The sequence below is a fragment of the Leishmania martiniquensis genome, chromosome 7, assembly GCF_017916325.1.
Source record: "Leishmania martiniquensis isolate LSCM1 chromosome 7, whole genome shotgun sequence".
NCBI lineage: Eukaryota > Euglenozoa > Kinetoplastea > Trypanosomatida > Trypanosomatidae > Leishmania > Leishmania martiniquensis.
In genome coordinates, this window is record NC_090142.1 from 107,453 (window position 1) to 127,301 (window position 19,849).

The window sequence follows — 19,849 nt, forward strand, 5'->3', positions numbered from 1 at the left end:
ACTGGGAGCAGCCGTGTGAATATTTTTTTGTGCGCATGTTTTGACGCCCGCGCAATGCCATTGCGCAAGTGAGATCGTCGTGGGCGTTTGTTGCGCGCGTTTAGCAGAGAAGAGAGAAGGGAGGGAGGGTAAGAGAGCAGCGGCGGTGGCGGTGGGGGGGGGGGGCGGGAAAGGGGGCCGAGAGGTGCCATGGAGCCCTCCAAGATAGCCGACGAGTACATACGGCGCTGCTCGCCTGATGGTGCGTGCCGATCACGCCGCATGGGGAGCTGCAGAGAAGGAAAAGTGAAGCACCCTCAGCCTGAGGCCCCGCGCACGCAGTGCCGTTCGGCGAGACACCACCCCACTCGTGAGTGCAGCGCATCCACGGCCATCAGACGGGCATGCAGCACCAACGGATTGCTTCAGCCACGCAGGACAGGTTGAGCACATGTGTTCCACGTCACTAATCATGCACATACACATACACAGAGAGAGAGAGACGGAGAAGGCGAGCGCCTCGAGAAAGCGCGGCAGGTGGGGCGGAATGAAGAGACGGAAGGCGTGCCCCTCTCCTCCACGCACACGCGCGCACGCACATACACATAGGCACTGCACTAGACCATTGTAAACCCCAGACTGCCGTACGTGATCGCCAACATTAGCTTCTCCTTGAGCACCGCAGCTGAGGGGTAGACGGGCAGGTCGATCTTGTTGAAGCATGTATGCGCCTGCGGTAGAAGGTCCTCTTTACTCACGGCCCAGCGGCTAATGGTAAAGGGCAGCGAGCGGCCGTTCGAGCCTTCGAGATGTCCGAAGCCGCCATGCGGCACCTTCGACGAGCCGGTGGCGAACTGCAGCAGATTTGCCAGGTCCTCCTTACTCATGGAGCCGACCGCTTCCCAGAACCAGCGCACCTGTGGTGACGTGCTGCTGTACCCCTCATAAACGGTGTGCGTGCGCAGGTCCTCGACGTCGATGTTGGGCATGCCGCTGATGACCAGCTCTAGCTCCTTCTCCGTGAAGCACTGAATCTCGCGGCGGGGGATGACCGAGTAAAAGCCCTTCAGAAAGCGCAGCAGCTGATCCTCCGTACGCTTCGTCATGTGAAACTCACAGAGGAGGCGGACGTACTGCTGCTTGTTCGCATTCGTCACCACCGTGTCCCTGCCGTTCAGCTCCAACTCCTCCTCCTCCACGGAGCCGAAGCGGTCGTAGTTGACGGCGAAGGTCAAACCAAGGTCCGTTACATCGTTCTCCATGATCCAGTTGAGGTTCGCGTACAGCTCTGGGTCGAAGCTCTGCAGATCGGAGAAGACAGGGCGGTGGCCGATGATGTGCCGGTAGAACGCGCGCGTGAAGTGGATGTCGATGGGGACATTGTGCGCGATCGCCAGCCCTGTCACGACGCCCGCAAACTGAAAGTACTCGAGGTGGTTCGGGTTAACGCTCGAGAATGGGTTCGGCTGGAAGGAAATGCTGTCTTGAGAGTGGATGAAGAGCGCGTAGCTCTCGTCAACGATGGCCTCGGAAAGAAGTTGCAGCCACTCCCGCGTCAGTCCACCAGCGTCGGCGCCTTCCTCGCCGTGGAAGCGGATGTGCAGCTGCCCGCCAAAGGATCGAACCCGCTGAAGCTCTTTGAAGCTGTCGAGTAGACACGTCTGGCGGTTCACGCGCAGCAGAATGTTCGGCCCACGCCGCAAGCCGAGCCGCCGCCGGAAGTCCGTCAGCTTGAAGTTGAAGTCGATCAGGTTCGGCTCGTACTTGAGGAAGGAGAAGCTGTCCTTTAGGAGGCTACCGTCCCAGTGGAAGAGGGTGTTCAGCGTCGTGCGGTTCTCCTCCAGCACCATCCGCACCACGCGCGGCAGCCGGCGGTGCTGCAGCTCCTCCGCGGTCTTCAGTCCTTCTTCAGATAGGCGTGTTCCTGCGGCCGTCATCCATTGCGCTGCATCTGGCTGCTCTGCCAGCTCACGAACTGCGCGGTCTGACACGGACGACGGCTTGGTCGAGGCACGAAGGAAGTGCTCTGTCTCTCCGGCTAAGCTGCTGCGGCTGTCCGTCAGCGTGCGTGCACTCGCAGAGCCGCCGGGCAGCCGCGACTCGCTCAGGTGGTACTTGCAAAACGTTTGTAGGATAGACGAGACGCACGAGGGCAGCGGCAGCACCTCTTTCGGCGCGACGTGCTCCAGCAGCGTCGACACGTCCGACAGGTACGCCTGACTCGCCCGCCACAGCATTGTGAAGGCGCGCGGTTCGGTGCGCATGGTGGCCACGTACGGTTCGAAGAGCAGCTGAATAGCGTCGCCCTCGCTGTTCTTGATGTCCAGCTTGACGAGAAGCGCCATGACGGTGTCCGTGTCGAACACATGGCCCTCTGGGATGCTCAGCTGCTGCCACGTGAGGCGACCGGATACCCCACGGGCACCGGTGCCGCCGCCCAGCTGCGATCTCGACGGGGCCGGAGCAGCCACTGCGGCGCCCACACGGCGGCCGTTGTTACCGGACATGGGGTGCAGGATCGCATAAACCTCCTGGCGGAACTCGTCTCGCGCCGTCTTCAACGCGCGCACTCTGGCGTCAGCCAGCTCGACGAGCTCCTGCTCCAGGAGCTGAATGGGGCCGAGACACGCACCACCGCCGCCGCTGAACAGCGGCCCCGCGACGGAGTGCGCAAGAGGTGCCGCGGTCGTCGCTGAGCCGGCGGCGGCGGCGCCCCCAGGTGAGCTGCTCACTCCCTCACGAGTCCCGCACTCCTGCAGTCCAAGCGACATGAGATGCACCACGTTCGTCGAAATGTCGGACCGGCACAGCGGGTGTCGCAGCAGCCGCATCATCGATGTCACCGTCTCTGGCACGGTTTGCAGCATGAGGGCTGCGGCCCGCCGCATGCGCTGCTGCATCTCCGCGAGTGTCAGGCGCTCGCGCGAGCAGTTAGCGCAGAGGTCGAACTGGCACGAGGGGCAATGAAAGCAATAATCAAAGCCAGGGTTAACCCCGCACACGTTGCACACGTAGCCACCGTCCTCGTAGTTGGAGAGCAGGCGAATGTTCGTCCACCGAAGTCGGTGCGGATGCCGCGGGTGCGCGATGAGCGTTTCTGTGAGCTGCTCCCTGCCGTTAGGGTCGGCACTGCCGCCCGATTCGTTGTCCTCCGACGCGGTCGACATAGAGCGCTGGCAACGCAGGAGCTGCTGCAGCAGCTTATCCAGTGCCAGCGCAAAGCTGGGCACATGCACGTGCTGCCGCGCGACTCGCCACAGTCGGTTCCACAGCCCGCACTGCGCCGCACTCTGCTCCGCCGCGTCCGGCGGGGCGCCGAGCGGCTTCAACGTGGCGAAGTCGACGGTGTTATCTGGCAGAAGAAAAAAGGCGGACACCATCGACTGATTTTGCTTCACGAGCGACACGAAAAGTGTCGTGATATCTTTGATGAACTGCCGGTTCGCCGTCAGCTCACTCGACGACAATGTGCGCGAGAAGTGGGACGGCGGCGTAGGGGGCGAGGACGGTGACTCGCGAGCGGCAGCGCTGGCGTGGGTCGTGGTGGTGGACCGGCCAAGGGGTATCGCGCTGTCGGGGAATGTATCCTCGGCTGCCATCGTCGTCGGCGTGGCGGCTATCAAGTCTAGCAGCTGGCAGGCAATTCGCACCGACGCGCTTGTGTTGGACATAAGCAGTTGCATGACCCGCTGCAGCTCCTGATCCAGGCAGCTGATGCCCGTCAGTAGGTTGCACGGTAGCGCCAGCGGCGCCGTCGCCCGCAGCCGTAGCAGCTCAATGCAGCGACTGACAATGTCTTCCGGAACTTCAGGTATGGGAAGGGCGAGCGGGTGGTACAACGTTTCCTGGACTGGCACCATCGACTCGCTCAGCGCTGCCAGCGACGTCGACGGCGCTGCCACCGTTGCGCGCGACCCCCAGGGGACACACTCTGCGGCGAAGGCATCACCGCTACTGCTTAGCAACGCATGCGATGACGGAGATAATGGAGACGCAGACGGTTCTGATGCCACTAAGTCCGCAGACGGAGACAACTGCAGAGAGGGGAACTGCGGGAGATGGTGATGGCGAGGAGTCGAGGCAGCGTTAGCGGCCACCATGGGGGTACTGCGCGGCGGTGCGCGGCGCATCATGGCGTTGCCGCCGCGGTGCGCGCTATGCCGCTGGCTCAGTACCACGCTCTGACGCATCACCTCGTCGTCGCGCAGCTGGGGCAGCATGGGCCCCGGATCACTCACGCCCGCCGTTGCCGCCGCCTCTTCCGCGTGGGCGCCCATAATACGAGAAATGGCCGAAGACGTCGGCGACTCGAGTGCCTGCAGGACCGCCTCGCACCGGTACAACCGGCGTGCCAGGAAGAGCTCATGATTGACTGCCTCGTAGAGCTGACTGGGCGGGCCAAACATGACTCGCATGACACCCTCGACCGTCTCCATGTCCCGCAAGAGCGGCAAACTGGTGCGCATGCCGGACGCGACTCCCGCTGCCGCCGCTGTTGCGCCGCCGCCCGCTTCCCGTATGGTGTCCCAGGCGCCCAGTATCCATAAGTGCGGCGGACGCTGGCTGGCCTGCTGCTGCTGTAGTTGCTGCTCTGCCTGCTGGCGCTGGTGCTGGCGCCGCTCTTGCTCTCGCTGCGCAGCCTGCTCAGCCTCCTCGCGTGCCCGCTCTACCTCCGCGCGCAACTCCGTCGCCTCCCGCAGCACCTCGGGAAAGGAGCGAAGAAGCTCGAGGTCACACTGCAGCAGCAGGTCGCGGCGGGTCTCAGCGTCAACAAGGAGCAGTGTTTGGTACAGCTCGCTAGCATTGTTGTCAGCACCTGTTACCCGTACCCACCGCGCCTCCACCTCGATGGCATGACGCTGAGCATCCTCCGGCATCGCGTTGAGGAATCCTGGGTAGAGGCGCGTCCGCTGTCCTCGCACCTCACGCTCGTCAGCGCCACGGAGCAGGTTCATGCTGTCGAACAGGATCTCGCTGCGGACGTCCTCCGGCATCTCGATGAGAAACTGCGGATTGAGTGTGCCCTCCCATGGCTCCGGCGTTGCCGGTGGGGCAGGAGTCGGCGCAGCAGGCGAAGCCGATGCTCTCTCTGGCGCGGCTTGTGGCGGTAGCGGCTCGGCCAGCGGCATTATGTGGGTGTTGGTGTCACCAGCCGCGAAAAGGGCTAGGATGCGTTCAGTGAGTGCCTCCACACTCGTATCGCCCTCGCTGGCTGCGTTCGGCTCTGGCCGTGCCGCCTCTGCAGCTGGAGCCGCTGCCCTTGTCGTGTTGGCTGATTCGGGTGCTGGTTGCTGCAACGCGGTGGCGTCGATGGGAGGCGGCGCATCGAGCGAGCCGCTTTCGTTGGCAGCGACACCAGCGGCGGCGGTACCCTGGAGAGAGTTGATGGGGGCTGTTATGTCATACGGTGAACGTGAGTCGCGTCCGCGGCGCATGATCTGGTCGCTTGGGGTGTGCGCTGACCCGGCCGCGGCCGAGAATGATGACGGCGGGCTGGCGAACGACAGAGGTCGGCGCGACTGCCGCAGCCCTGCTGAAGCCGGCGTCACGGTTGTTGCAGCGCGTGATGCGGCAGAATCGAGCTGAAGAGGAGGACTGCACGAGTCGTCGGCAGCGTCAACGCTGCGCTGGCGGCTCTCCACCAGTGGCCGGCGCGGCGGGTCGACGCTGTCGTCATCGCCGTCGCGACTGCGCTCGTTCCCCTCCGGCGAGGGTGCCGGCGCCGGAGACTCCTCCTCGGACGCGTGCAGCACCGGCGGCGGCGGTGTCTCCGTCTCCACAACGTTATGAGCCGCCAGCGGGCGCACTGTCAGCAAGATGGCACGATACGCGCACGCGGCAAAGCTTTGTGCCCGCTCCACCCCTGTGACGGGTGCTGCCGGGCGCCCCACCGGGTCCTCGCTAAGGTAAGTCAGGCGGCCAGACGTCTGCTGTGCGAGGCCATGGCGCAAGGCGCCGGAGTCGCCACCTCCGGTAGCCAAATCCGGCGCATACATGTCAAGCAGGGCATCCTCGAGGTGGTCACTCCCCGACAGTAGCTGCCCCGCTTCATCGTAGTACAAGGAGGTGTTGTCGTTGTCATCCACCTCGTCCTCTTCATACCGCTCCTCTTCGTCGTCGTCGCCATCGCCTGGGGTGCTGTCGTCGTCGTCGTCGTCGCCTGGGGTGCTGTCGTCGTCCTCGCCGTCGTCAGCGTCGCCGTGCGCCTCATCGGCGTTGCTGTCGCTGTCATCATCGTCGCGGTGCCCGCTGCCATTTTCACCGGTCTGTGGGGTACCCAGCGGGGACGGCGCGAAGAAGCTAGGCATCTCCGGCTGACTTCGGAATAGATGTTCCACGTCGTCGTCGTCCTCTTCCATGTCGGCGCCGTCGTCGACCATGACGTCAGCGAAGAGGGCGTTCTCGTCCTCCTCCTCGTCTCCGTCGGGGTCCGAGTAGTCTTGATCGTCGTCCTCCTCCTCCGTCGGCAGCGCCGCCGTCCGGTCGGCGCCGTGCCGGCGTCGCCGACGACGCTCCATCGCCTCTTCAGCGCGCAGTGAGCGTATAACAGCTGCCTCATACGTCGCCAGCACCACCGCCCGATGGCGAAAGTCCGTGTCATCGGCGCCGACGCCGCCGCGGTCAAGGGTGTCTCCCGATAGAATACCTAATGAAGAAGTTCGTTGCGACGCCGCCGTGGCAGCATCCCGCTGTGGACTTTGGGATGGGCGCGCTGCAGTGGCGTCCACGTCCACGGGTGACACCGAGAGCACCTGCGGTGGGGCGCCGCGCTGCAGACGGCGTTGCATGCTCACGTTCGACTCCTCCTCGCTGCCACTGTTGCTGTTCTGAACGGACCGTATCCCACCGGCGCGCCTCACCGGCTGCATCGGGGGCCACGCATCGCTATTCTCGACAGCATTAGGCGCCGCGCGCCGCGCCGCTGACTCGCCGCGTTCCGCGTGCCCTCCAAATTCGCTGCTGCTGTCAGCGGTGCCGCTGTCATCGTGGTCGTCGCCCTCCACGCCCCCTTCATGCTGCTCCTCCTCAAAGGTAAGAAATGCGCGCAGCCCATCGGCGGCCGGACCCTCTTCGCCCATGCCGTGCTCACCCGAAAAGTTCGGGGTCACATCCAGCACGTTGTCCGTAACTCGCGCGGCACCGTCGCCGCCGCTGCGAAGAATGTCGCGCGAGATCAGCGCCCCCAGCTGGTCAAAAGTGTGATGCAGATTGGAGGAGTCTGCTGCATCACGCAGCTGGGACGGCGGCCAGCCCAGCGTGTTCGGAAGGTCCTGCCCACTTAGGCCAGGGTATGGGCGGCGCAAGGCCATAGGGCCTCTGCTCCGACTCATCCATGGGCTCATGCTCGGCAGCCCACGCGACACGCGCTGCTGCTTGCCCTGCTGCTGCATAGCATGACGCTTCTGAGACGGCGAAAGCAGCTCCGCCAGCTTAAACTCACCCAAAGTGAGCAGCTGATGGGCGAGAAGCTGCAGCAGCGACGTTGCGTCGCGGCCGTGCTCGCACGACTGCAGGAGGCACACGCGAAAGAGGATGTCGAGGAGGCCGAGGCGGCCGAGGTAGTCAAAGAAGCGCAAAAACGCCTCCTGCACAGCGCTGCTGATGCCAATGCGCTGCTGAGTGGCGCGCTGCCGGGCTGGCAGAGCCGCCGTCGCTGGCTGCGGGCTGCCACGCTCCAAGAAGCACAGCACATCATGCAGGCAGCGTGTGAGGGCCTTCCTTACCCGATACACTCTGTCACTTGCTTTCAGCTGCTGCTGCTGGCCAGTCGGCTCTCTCTCTTCCATTAGCGAAGGGGTCGCTGCAGCAGCAGCACCGGCAGCGGCGGCGGCGAGTCCCTCACGTCCGGACGCAGTCACCACCTCCCCGTTGGCCTCTCGGTTTCTTCCGGCAGCGTTGTCACCCTCGGCACCCGCGACGGGCCCAGACCCGGCCTCCATGACGCGCGCCGCCTGCACGGTGGTCACCTCCACCGCGGTGACAAGGCGGCCAAGCGCGCGCGCAACCGCTTCCGACACAGCCGCGGGATCGTGCGCGAAAATGGCGGTGGCGAAGTCGACGCTGCCGGTGGTGAGGCTGCCACCACCGCTGCTCGTGCCCCGGCCAGCCTCCCCAAGTGCTGAGCAGAAGTACAGCGCGAGGGCGAGAAAAGGCGGCACGGCAATTTTAGGCGGCAACCGAGATGTCGCCGGCGCACCGCCGTTTTCGTTCGTCACGGATGTGGAAGGATCACCTTCCCCCTCCCCTCCAGCGCCAGCAGCAGTGGCAGCCGGCGCCTCCACAGTGCTGACAGGGGTACCACTCGCTCCAGCAGTAGACGTGAGTAATTCTGCGTAGCTGGCCGGCACCGGCATTTCAAAGCTGGGGGAAAGCAGCGCCTCGCACACGCCTGGGAGCTGTACCATGACGGCAAGCATGCTAGCGCCGTGTGTGGCGCGCCCTTGGCCAGCCTCGATATTGTAGGCAAGGTGCTGTACGAAGCACTGCACCCGTTCTACGAAGCCGCGCGACAGCGTAGACGCGGCGCTAGAGCGGGGCCGACGCGTCGTGCGAGGGCTGTGGCTGCAACTTCCTGCGGCAACGGGTGCGGAGGCCAGAGGCCGTGGTCGCACCCACACCCCCAGCCACGCCGCCGGCACTTCGCCCGCCCCCGCGCGCACCCAGCGCACCTCGCAGTAGCGACGGAACGCGTGGTAGAAGGCGACAGGGTGACGAATGATATACGGCTCGAGATTCGCAAGAAAAATGCTGAGGGGAATGAGGTGGCGGTGCGCAGCAGCACAATCCTCAGCCTCGCTGCTTTTCGGCGCCTCCGCTGCTGCGCCTCCGTCGGCCTGTGACTCCTCCTGTTCTGTTGGCGTCACAGACTGCCACCTTGGATGCCGCTGCGGTGCACTGTTCACTGACGGCACGGGCACAGGCGCCGGAGCTCGGAGCTTCCGATGGCTAAAGCCCTTCCGTGTTGTTGTCGCAGGCGCCCTGCCCTCTTCGCGAGCGTTCGATGATGACTCCGCGGGTGTGTTCGCCGACGCACGCGCGAGCCGCAGGTGATGAGCGGTGAGCGCGGCGTGCGCCTCCTCCGTCAGCCGCCGACCCTTGCGGTGTACCTGCACGGTGGTGTGCACCACCGTCACCATGTGCTGCCACACCTCCTCCTCTAGGCGCTGCATGTCCGTCAGCAGTAGCCCACTCAGCAGCATCGCCTTCTCACGATTTGGGGGATCGATGTGAGTGATATACGCACAAAGAACTGAGAGCGAATCAATGCAGCAGCAGCCGACATCGACGGAGGCATTACGACCGGAGGCTAACGCTGTCGCCCGCGCAGCAGCCGCGTATGGGGCTGCCGGCGGCGCGGGTGACCCGGCTGAGCGGTGGGTGCGAACGATGTGCATGCAGGTGGTATAGTAGGTTGAGAAGCAGGTCAGCAAGAAATGTACGATGACCTCGTCTACACCGCACTCCACCACTTCCACACGGGGCAGAGTCAGCCGCGCTGCCACGCCTTTCGCCATGGTGACGGGAGCGGCAGCAGCGGCAGCGGGAAGGATGCCAGGAAAAGGCAGCGCGGCCGCAGAGGCAGGGGAGGCTATCGGTGATGATGGAAACTGCGGTGAGTTCGAGAGCGCCCCATCGGTCGGGTGCGTGTTGCCGGCGAGGGCAGAGGAGGCGGCGCCTGCCACACTGACCCGCTGCTGTTGCAGCCGCTGCTCCTTGCTCGCCGCCTCCGCATCTGCCTTGTCGGCCGCCTCGTCACGCAGCCGGGCGGCCATAAAATCAAGAGTCATACGCACCACCTCTTCGCACACGTCACGGCCGAACAGGGCGCAGTGCGGAATGATGGAGCGCCGCAAAGGGTCGGCGCGGAAGTCGGTGGCGGTCAGCGGGTTGAGAAGACGGTGCCGCAGCGGTGACCGTTCGCGGCGGCTGCCCCCAAAGGCACCGGTGAGGCGAGTGACTTCGTCTTGAGCCCTCTCGTCCATGTCGTCCCCGCCGTAGTCCACATCGCGGGGAGCGCTGAGGCCGCCACGGAGCTGCTGCAGCGATGGCGATGGAGGCGCGGGTCGAGCTGAAAGAGGTAGCCACGGCAGATGCTCGCCTCGCAGAATTCGCTGGTAATTCTCAGGCCCAATCAAGTCCGCCGCAGCCACAGCCCCTGGTGGCGGTCCCATGCGCCTGACGACATCGGCGATCCCGCCCTCCCCAGGATTGTCATGACTGCCCTCATCGTCCTCGCTGCCGTCGGCGTCGGCGGACACATCGTCCATCCTGAAAAGCCGCTGCAGCCACGGCTGCCCCTCTTGCGAAAGGATTCGCATCACCTCGTCGCTGCTTTGAGGGGGGCTCTGCAGTCCGCTAGGGTCGGTCATGCCCGCAGACAGAGGCGCGCGCACGACTCGCTGCGGCGGGTGGTGAGTCCGCAGCTGCCCTGCGCTCCGCGTCGGGGCGCTGGTCGCTGATACGTTGTGTAGGCGCACTGCCGTTTGCCCCTCCGCCTCCCCCGATCTCACTGCGGTCTTCTCTGATGTCGTCCCTGGAGCACTCCTCGCGCCCTGCGTGGCAGTGGTGGTGGCTGAGAATGCAGGTGGGCATGGGAAGCCGTGGTGCTCGAGCACCGAGAGCATCTCGTCAAGAGCGCGCTGCGTCCCCGGGCCGAATGTGTTCAGGCCAAAACGGTGCTCCTCCCCGTCCCTCCCACGCTGTCCGTTCACGGGGACGACGTGATGGCGGTGGCACTGGTGGCCATTCCAGCAGAAGGTGTTGCGCGTGGCGTCGAAGTAACTGCACTGCGCCCCCATCGCCTGCACGTGCGATGGCGTCGCGGCAGTGCGAGCTAACGGGTCAGAGATCAATGGAGCGTCGCTGCGAACGTTCTGGAAGACACTCAGAAAGCTCACGAGTTGGCCATGCAGGGTCATATGCGTCCGAGCGTAGAAGCGACGGCGGCGCTGGCGGTGCTCGCGCTGCGCTGCTGCAGCGGCACCGGTGCTGGCGCCGCTCAGCGCCTGCTGGCACGACTCCTCGGCGCGCTGCTCTGCCGTCACCTCCTCGATGGCCTGACGCACCACTTTCACGATGGCGCGTGGCAGCGGGGTCAGCGCTAGGGCCTCCACCAGAACAACACCGCGCAGTTGCGTCAGCAGAACGCCGATGTACTCGAGCAGCACGACATTCTCGCGCACGTTCGAGAGAACGCGGTGCAGCATGTAGGCCAGCACGTACTGTTGCTCAGCAGTATTTGTGCCCGTCCACATACCCCACAGTGCTCGGCACACACGCTTGCGCAGGAGTCGCTGCCCGGTCTCGCTCAGCGTGTCTAAGGGGAAGATGCGACCCGCTGCGACATCGCACACCCACGGCAGAGCACGCGCCCACTCATTGGCGGTCGAGAGCGGTGCGCTGAGCTGCGTGCGCCGTGGCTGCTGCAGAAGTGCAACATACTGGCCGTAGTGGTATGGCGTGGCGCCTGAGTCGGGGGACGGCGCCCCAGCGTGAGTACCGTGTAGGGGCCCCGTGCGCGCCCATGGCGATGGCGTGAAGCGACGAGTGCCGTCGCAAGCGATAGTCGCTTGCGCCTCCTCGGCTTCGTATTGCTGAACTTCGCCTCTTTCGTCCGCCTCGTCGCCGTCCGCGTCACCGGCCGCCGTTTCCCCTCTCTCGCTCTGCTGCGGTGATGGCGCAATGGGAAAAGGGTCCGTGCTAGCGGCGACCGCGGTGGCCGCAGTCGTCGGCGTCGCCTTTGCGGCATCGCCCTGCCACCCACGCGCCAGCGCCTTGAACGACATGCGGCTCAGCGTCTCCGGCTTCAGCTGCGCCACCGCTTCCATTGCCGCGATGTACACGTGCGGCACCATTGGGAACCCGGGCAGCTTCGGCCACACATCAAGGACGCAGTAGAGGAGCGACTCGACGTGGTTGCAGTGCCGCCCCCGCGTCCGCGCGTCGCAGCCCTCGAGGAAGTTCATGAGAAGCACGGCCATGTACACGAGGCAGCGCTGCAGTTGAGTCTTCAGTGTCGCTGCAACCGGCGACAGCGGTGCCGCGAATGCCTCCGTCTCGGAGGTACAAGCGTCGTCTCCATGCGCTGCTGAAGCGCGCCTCGCCGATCCTGCATGGACATCAAAGATGAGGCGCGAGAGAAGCAGCAGCAGCTGCGCGGCACGAGAGAGCATCTCATGCAGCGGCGCGCTCTCGTACTCTGGCGTCGCCCCATTGCCCCCCGTACACACTGCGCCCAGAACCGCCAGCTCCCACAGCACGCGACGGGCTGCAGTGAAATTAATCTCGCCCAGACACGCCTCCACATCGACGCAGCCCGGCAGGCTGATCGTGGCCAGCTCGCGCGGGTCCATGTCAAGCCACGCACACGCCGTGTGCACGCGTGCCGAGGTGAATGCGCCACGACAGCCGCCGCCGCTGCCCGTCACCGCCCCTACCCGGCTCTCGTGACGCGGCTGTGGCCGGAACACGTGCAAGCGCTCCTGTACATCCGCCGTGATGGCTGTCTCGTCGTCATCGGAGTTGCGGCTGTGGCGCCGCCTCGCACGCCTCCGAGACGGGCGCGTCTGCCGTGCGTGCTCGCCTTCGACACCGCTGCTGCTAGAGCTGGGGTCGAGGCTTCCCGAGTCCGCGCTGGCGCTGCGCACAGCATCCTCGAAGGCACACTGCAAGTCGTTTCGGATCGTACGCAGGAGTCCCGTCACGTTCAGAGGCAGCGCCGGCCGAGTACTCCCATCGCGCCGGTATGGCGACAGGTAGAAGAAGTTGCGCGTCGACTGGTCCGCAGCACGGCGACCAGTGAAGAGAGAAAGAAAGGCCCACTGCTGCAGGGCCTTGGCCGCGTTGACAGGGGCAAAGAGCGGCGTTGTGGCCGGCGCCGCGGTAGCGGAAGCAGCACCACCACCACCTGCAGCACGGCTGCCGTCGCCGCCGACCCCGCCAGTGGGCGCGGGCAGCCCTGCCGCAGTGGCCGCGTCACTGGCGACACCGGTCGCGAGCGCCGACGGTGGCGTCGACGTTGGAGGCGACAACAATGTTGCGCTACTGTCAACGGAGCCTTCAGAGTCGGCCCCGCGGCTGACTCCGCCGAGGCTGCTGCGCCGGCCACGGCGGCTGCCACCGCCTCTTGCTTGAAGGTTAGCCAGCACGGACGGCGCAGCGATGGAGAAGGCGGAGTGAGGCAGCGCCTCTGCGAAAGCCGCACCGTTAGTAGCTGTGGCCTCTGCGCGCGTCCGCGGTCCGGCATCCGCTTGGTGCGGCACCGCTGCAGCAGTGACAGGACCCGGCGAGGGCACCTCTCCTGCTACGGTCGCTGTTGCGTGTGCCGTCGACGTAGTCGCCTCTAGCCAGGCCTCTGCCGTCATCCACGCCGTCGAGGGCTCGTTCAGCAGGCTGCGACCATCCTGCAGCATTGATTGAAGAAGTCGATCGCTTGCATTCATGCCGGCAGCGGCGTTCGCGTCTTCCTCGCTGTTGCTGCCTCGGCCCCTCATCAACACCGGCAGTGCTTCCGGCGTCACAGGCACTGTGGTCGTGCCTGCCTCTGCGTTGCGATCGTACAAAGACAGAATGCCCGTGGACATGCTGCTATGCTGAGCACTCACCTGCAAGCTGCGCAGAAGCCCCGACACCTCGTCCGCCGTATACGGGGCGCGCACCACCAGCGCATCCACAACAGACTCCACCACCTCGCTGAAGACGCTCCGCCACGGCGCACCCTCGCCGTCGCGGCGGCCAGCGCCGTTACCACTGCCGCCGCCCCCGCTTGAGCTCGACGTCGACACACGCCACGCCTCCAGCAGCTGGCGCAGGAAGGCCCCATCGCCGACGCTCAGCGGCCGCAGCACGGACGAGATGACATCCTTGCAAGGCGACTCCGAAGTGTGGTAATACACTCGCTCTGCCACCGCACTCTCGCCACCACCATGTGATGCACCGTCACGCACACCACCCACGTCGCTTCCGCTCTCCCCCGTCATCGCCCCCGATCCGCTTTCATGCAGCCGCGCCGAGCTGAGGGGCCCACTCGGCGGCGCCTCCGAGCCGCGGCCTTCGAGTGTGCACTTCAAAACTTTCAAGCAGCGCCGCCGCATCGCCTTTGACATAGCACCCTCCGCATCGATCGTGGCCTCACCGCCATCGCCACTGCCGTCGGCGCCGCCGTCACGGGGCATCATCACCTCCGGTACGCCGATGAGGTCGCGCGAAGAGTAATGCAGAATGCACTGCACCGTTGACTTCAGTGTCGCCTCCATCCGCGTCGAGGGCGGGGCGCTGCGGAGGTAGTCGCCGAAGATGCGGGAGTGGAGGGAGGGGCCAATGGTGGCCTGGACGTAGCTGAGCAGCGAGCTGGCCCCGTCGGCGTTGCCCTGCTCGTACACCTGCAGCGGGCTGCCGAGACGGGCGCGGGTCAGCAGGGCACGAGCACCTCGGCTGGTAGCAACGCTTCCGCCCTCCACTGCTTGCCTCTCCGTGCCCTCCGCGGCGTCGGTGTCGTGCAGCTGCAGCGGCGCATGCGAGCCCATCAAGGACCATAGCTGATTCACTGACAGGTGAAAGTCGCGCACGGTGGACTCCAGCACCATCGCTAGCTCCTGCTGACCGGCCTGCTGCTCGGGGCTGCGGCGACTCATCCGGTAGCGGCGCGGGTGGCCGTCCCACTCACAGGCAGAAAAAAAGGCAAAGAAGCTGTTCAGCGTGCGGCTAAGCTCCGCAGCGCGGAGGAGAAGTTCAACATAGTCGGCGCGGGTGCGCGGACGAACACCTCTGATGCCGGTGCAACCGGCACCAGCAGCAGCAGCAGCGGGCTGACCCTCGGCCGCCGCATCATCGCTGTCTGGAGCGCTGCGCGAAAAGGGGTGCGGGCGGGCTGCCCCGGCACGTACTGCCTGTGCAAAGTCGCGTGCTCGCTGACTCAGCAACGAGAGCTCCGCCCGCAAGGCTGTGGCGAATTGATTGCTGATGAGCGATGACGGCTGCAGCACCTCCGTCAGCACCCTCTGCATCTCCTTCACAGCGCCTTGCATGGTTTTGTACACCACCTCTTCACGCTTGAGGTGCAGGCGATGCAGCTCGACCATGCGCGTGAGCGCTACATCGACGGAGGCGCGCACAGCGGTCGAGTGGGAAGCGCCATGGACACGCTGCTGAGGCTGCCACCGCTCATCTAAATGCGCGTGCGAGGCAGTGCTGTCGGCGTAGCTGGAGCTGCAGCCCGCTGCAGGAGCCGGAAGCGGCCCGGAAGCTCTCCTTCGCTCCCTCCTGAGGTCCCGCATAAGCTGTGCGTAGGCGGCACTGCTCCGGCAGCGAAGTAGCCGAGCCTCACGCGCTTGGTGTGTCGCGTGGTGCTCCACCTGCTGCTGCAAAGGGTCGCCCTGATGTGCCGCGGATGCCGCGGTGAAAGAAAGCGACGGAAGGACGGTGCATAGTCCCTGGCACCGCTCCCCGTCCTCCCCAATGGCGCCGTCTTCGCTCGCATCTATATCATCTCCTTCGAGGACGGTGCACGTCTCCGCGGATCCGTCGAATAGGGCCTCGATGTCCAGCAGCGAGGCAACGGACATCGCGGGCGTCACATTGAGAACCTGCAGGACGGCCGTAATCCACTCTGTGTGCTTCGAAAAGACGCCATGGGTTGCCTTGTGCACCGTCATAGCCTCGACAAACTCGGGGATAACCATGCGCACCGCCACGGCGTTCAAGTAGGCGTCCTCAGAGGGGACGTAGCGCACCAGCAGCTCCGGCGGCGGGTGCTCGATGAGTAGCGCAGACGGTGAGGGCAGCGGCAGCGATGACGAGGTCCCTGGTGCGAGCTCGCGTCGCGCAATGTTCGGCACGCCGCTCTCCTCTACCATGTCCAATGCAAACTTCAACGGGACAGGAGCGGTTGTTCTATCGTCCGCAAAGAGACGGGGCCGACGCGTGATTGCCAAGACTGTGTTCAGCAGCCCGCGCTCGGCGAAGAGGGGAACCATATCGCGCACGTTGTAATGCACGCAGGCTGAGAAGAGCCGTAGTGCAGCGCTCGCAAGGGGGCCATAGCGCGTCTGGTAGACCAGTTGGTGCAGGAGTGTGTAGAGGTCGCACTGGAACTTGGGCAGCGACGCCTCGTACAGCGGCCTGATGCTAGTGTTAGCCGCCCTTGTGCCGACAGAGGAGTTACCTGCCGCATCAGCGCCGTCGGTGTCTTCAGTGCCGGCACGACCGCCAGCCTGCTCGTTCCGTAAAGCTGGCGTCAGCGCAGACGCCGCCGCCGCCGCAGCGGGGGCAGCAGCGGGAACCGTGAACAACAGGTTCATTGGGTTCACCGAGATGTGCCCGTTGCGGACGAGCATGCGCAACACATCGAGACACGTCAGAATGGCGTCGTACGCCTTCACCGTGATCACCGGCATCTTCGCCTCCTCCTCCCTCAGCCGCCGCCGCCGCGACGGGGCGTCCATCGAGGCCTTTTCGATGTGCACCGGCCACCCGTCATCATCTTCGCCGCGCGGCTCGTCGTCATCTGCATCGCTTGCTGTCCTCACAAGCAAGGCCTCGTAATCCACCCCGCTGCGCGTCGACGCCTCAACCCCACCATCGCTGGTTGAAAGCGCAGCGGCGGGTTGGGCTGCAGCCTCGCCATCCCCACTGCCGCTTTCCCCGTTTACAACCACTTCGTCCTCTGCACGCTCGCTGGCGAGCGGCGACGAGCGCGACGAGAGGTCCTCCGGTGATCGCCACAAGTGCGGCGAGGCACCTGTCTCGGGTGGCGGCACCGGCGACCTCGTGGCAGGCGTTGCCGCTGCGGTTCCGCCAGTGCCGCCGTCAGCCATGTCTGCGGTAGCAGCCGTTGAGACTCGCAGCGAAGCAGACGTCCCTTCGGGGCTTCTCACCGTGGCGTTCACAGCCGTGACGCCCGGCGGTTCGGCCTGCGTTGGCGGCACCGCCAGCGTAGGTGGCATCGGTGGCAAATAGAAGCGGAGGCATCGCGCCACGGCGTTGACGAGGCGTTCGTTGAGCTCTGCAACGATCATTTCGCGTCGGTTTAGCATGGCCAGTGTGCGCGCCACGAGAGCCGGGTAGAAGGTGGGGTACTCGGAGAGGATGTGCAGCAGCTGCGTCACCATCGTCCGCCCTCGCGTCGAGACACGAAAGCACATCGGCTGCGTCACAAAGTCGTCCACGAGCAGTGCGTACTGCCAATGATCCGCGTACGTCGAGAATTCCTCCCGTTGGAAGCGGCGGCGCGACGGCACCGTGGCGTTGACGATGCTCCACACTGTGTTCGTCTCCGGCGCGCTCGACGCGACCGCGTTCACCGTGGATTGCGCCACACGAACCGAAAACCAAAACTTTGACAAATCCGCAACAGCGCCGACCAGCGCAGCGTAGAGTCGCCGCGCCCGCGCCTGCAGTGCCACCAACCGCACTCTCGCCGACGCGCGCGCTGCCTCCACCTCTTCCGATGAGCCCCTCTCCTGTCTTCGCGACGGCACCGACGAGCCTACGGAGGCGCTCAAAAGCGCATCCTGGTCGTCCTCCAAGATTTCGCGGATCAGCGGCGTACACGCCCAGACCTCCCGAAAGTACTCGAGTGCACCCGTAGACTCGACGCTCACACGAGACGGGTTGTCCAACAGCTGATAGGCTAGTAGGCGGCAACGTGCCCACCAGAGCAGCAGCTCTGGTATCTGGGCACACTCCAGCATGCTCTCGTGGCATATCGCGTTGGCGTCCTCCGTCTTGAACGGGGCATTGCCGTGCTCGCTGCCGCTGATGCCGCCGTCGCTGCCCATCGAGGCATCGCCCTCGCCACTGATGCCATCCACACCCGTGGGAGCCGCGATGCCTCGCCCAGCGCTAAGGCCGTTGGCGGTGTTTCTTCGCAACTGAAGGCCGCTGAGTGAGTTGATCGCGTTGCCCAGTAGCGCCGTCACGAAGTCGTTGGGGTCACCTGTGTTGTTGCCAGTGCTCTGTCGCGCCTCCTCGCTCGCGCCGCGCACGCCGCCGCCGTTGGCGTTTTGAATCGGGATGCCCAGCTCGACAGCCTGCATGCGGCCGCCAGCTGACATGCGTGTCTGCCGCAGGGATGTGTGCGGCACGATCGCAGTGGATGTTGAGGCCCCTAAGGACGGTCCACCACTTGAGCTGAGAGAAGACGTCCCGGAAACGCCCCGGACTTCCTGCGGCAACAGCGAACGCCGGCCCGACTCGCTGTTGTCCGCGTGTTGGCGCGGAAGACGCATGGGCGGAAGCCGGCAGCGAAAACTTGTCTGTCGGCGCGGCGGCTGCTGCCGAGACGGCGCAGCAGCGAACGTTCCACTGCCGGCTGCCATGCAGGCGAAGGACGAGGGTGACGCAGCCAAAAAGGCGGGCGTTGGGGTCTCCGTCGTGGGATCCGTAAGGCCCAGCAGCGCACGGATCTCTCGGAGGAGGTCATTGTACTCCTCCCAGCAGGCGTGCAGGATGTCAGCAAAGCTCGGCGAGCTGCCCCACCCCTCAGCGATTAAGCGGAACACGGACATGCTGCATAGGACCTTCCTCGGCAGCCCCCGCAGAGCGGAGTTGAGGAGAAGCCCGAGGTAAATCGTGGAAGGATCTTTGCAGAAGACGAGCCGCGCCGTGCACCCGGACACGGAGGCGTTCGGCGGTCGCGAGCACCTGTAGGGCGCGCTCGTCGCTGCGATGAGAGTCAGCACCGTCTTGATATCCCGGTAGCCTTGGCGAACCTCTTGAAGAGACATCCGCGCAGCGGCATCAAGATCCTCGGCAGCTGAGGCGACACTGCCGTTGATCTGCTCTTCGCGCGCACACAAGGAGCCTCCATCGAGGGGGTCAGCGGCCTGCAGCTGGCTCGCCGTCATCCCCGTGTCATCCTGGCCCTCCGCGACATCCGATGCAGCAGATGGTCGGCTGCCGTAGCCGTCGATGAGGGACATTAGCGGCCTACCCGTGTTGTTCTCGTACCGTAGGACTGGCTTGCCCATGACACCCCACCACCGCGTCATGGCGCTCACGCGCGAATCGCTCAGCGGCGACAGCGGGCTGGTGTCCATGAGGTGGAACAGAACGCGGTCGTTCAGCATTGCCTCCATCATGCGCGGTACGTGACTCACCTCCCAGCGCGGATCGCGCAGCAGCCTCGTGTAGTGCGACACAAGCGGCGCAAAGCAAACGGGCGGAAGCACCCGCGCGGCATCGCGCAGCTGCGTATCGCCGCGATACGGCGGCAGGTTCATCTCATCATCGGCCGTGCCCACCTGCAGCACTCTCCACTCCCGTCCGTTCGACTCAAAGCGGATGCCATCGCCCTGCGCCTCTAAGGCGATGCTATCGCCGGCAGAGATGCCCCACGGCAGCTGGCCATTCTGGCCCTCGGCACCGAAGTTGTCGAACAGGTGAACGAGGAGCTGCGGATCCATTATGATTGGTGAGGTGGGCGGGTGAGAAGAAAAGGGGGGGCGGGCCACTGAATGGAAGGAGGTCACCCCGACAGAAAAAAAAGGGGTCTGTATGTGTGGGTGTGCGGATACGGGTACGTGCGGAGCGCAGCAGGAGAGCGCGCACGCGTGTCCTTCTCGCTATGACCACGCGCACGAGCTACAGAAACGAATCTTCTGGTGGTTGTCAAACAGAGAGAGAGAGACCTGCTCGGCGAGAGAGGGCGATGGTGATGACGGCAGAAGATACGGCAGGTGTATAGAGAAAAGGTAAGGTGACGCCTTCGCACACGTGTTGAGTGCGTGTTGACGTCTGCTGGCAAGACGCGATCAGTGCGACACAGCCGCGAATGCCGCAGCGGCACACCAACGCCAGAAAAGGAGGAGCGAAGGAAAAAAGTCGCAGTGCGGCAGTGCGCCTCGTCTCGCTCACGCACCACACCGAGCAC

At 65.0% G+C, this 19,849-nt stretch overlaps 1 protein-coding gene across 1 annotated transcript; it reads right to left on the bottom strand.

Moving 5' to 3' along the window:
* Positions 1-596: 596 nt before the first annotated feature.
* On the bottom strand, positions 597-19,382 carry LSCM1_07284 (uncharacterized protein; the record flags this gene model as incomplete). The annotated part of the gene is made up of 1 exon (XM_067324661.1): positions 597-19,382. The coding sequence occupies one exon, from the start codon at positions 19,380-19,382 to the stop codon at positions 597-599; it is 18,786 nt and encodes a 6,261-aa protein (XP_067181018.1).
* Positions 19,383-19,849: the final 467 nt, after the last annotated feature.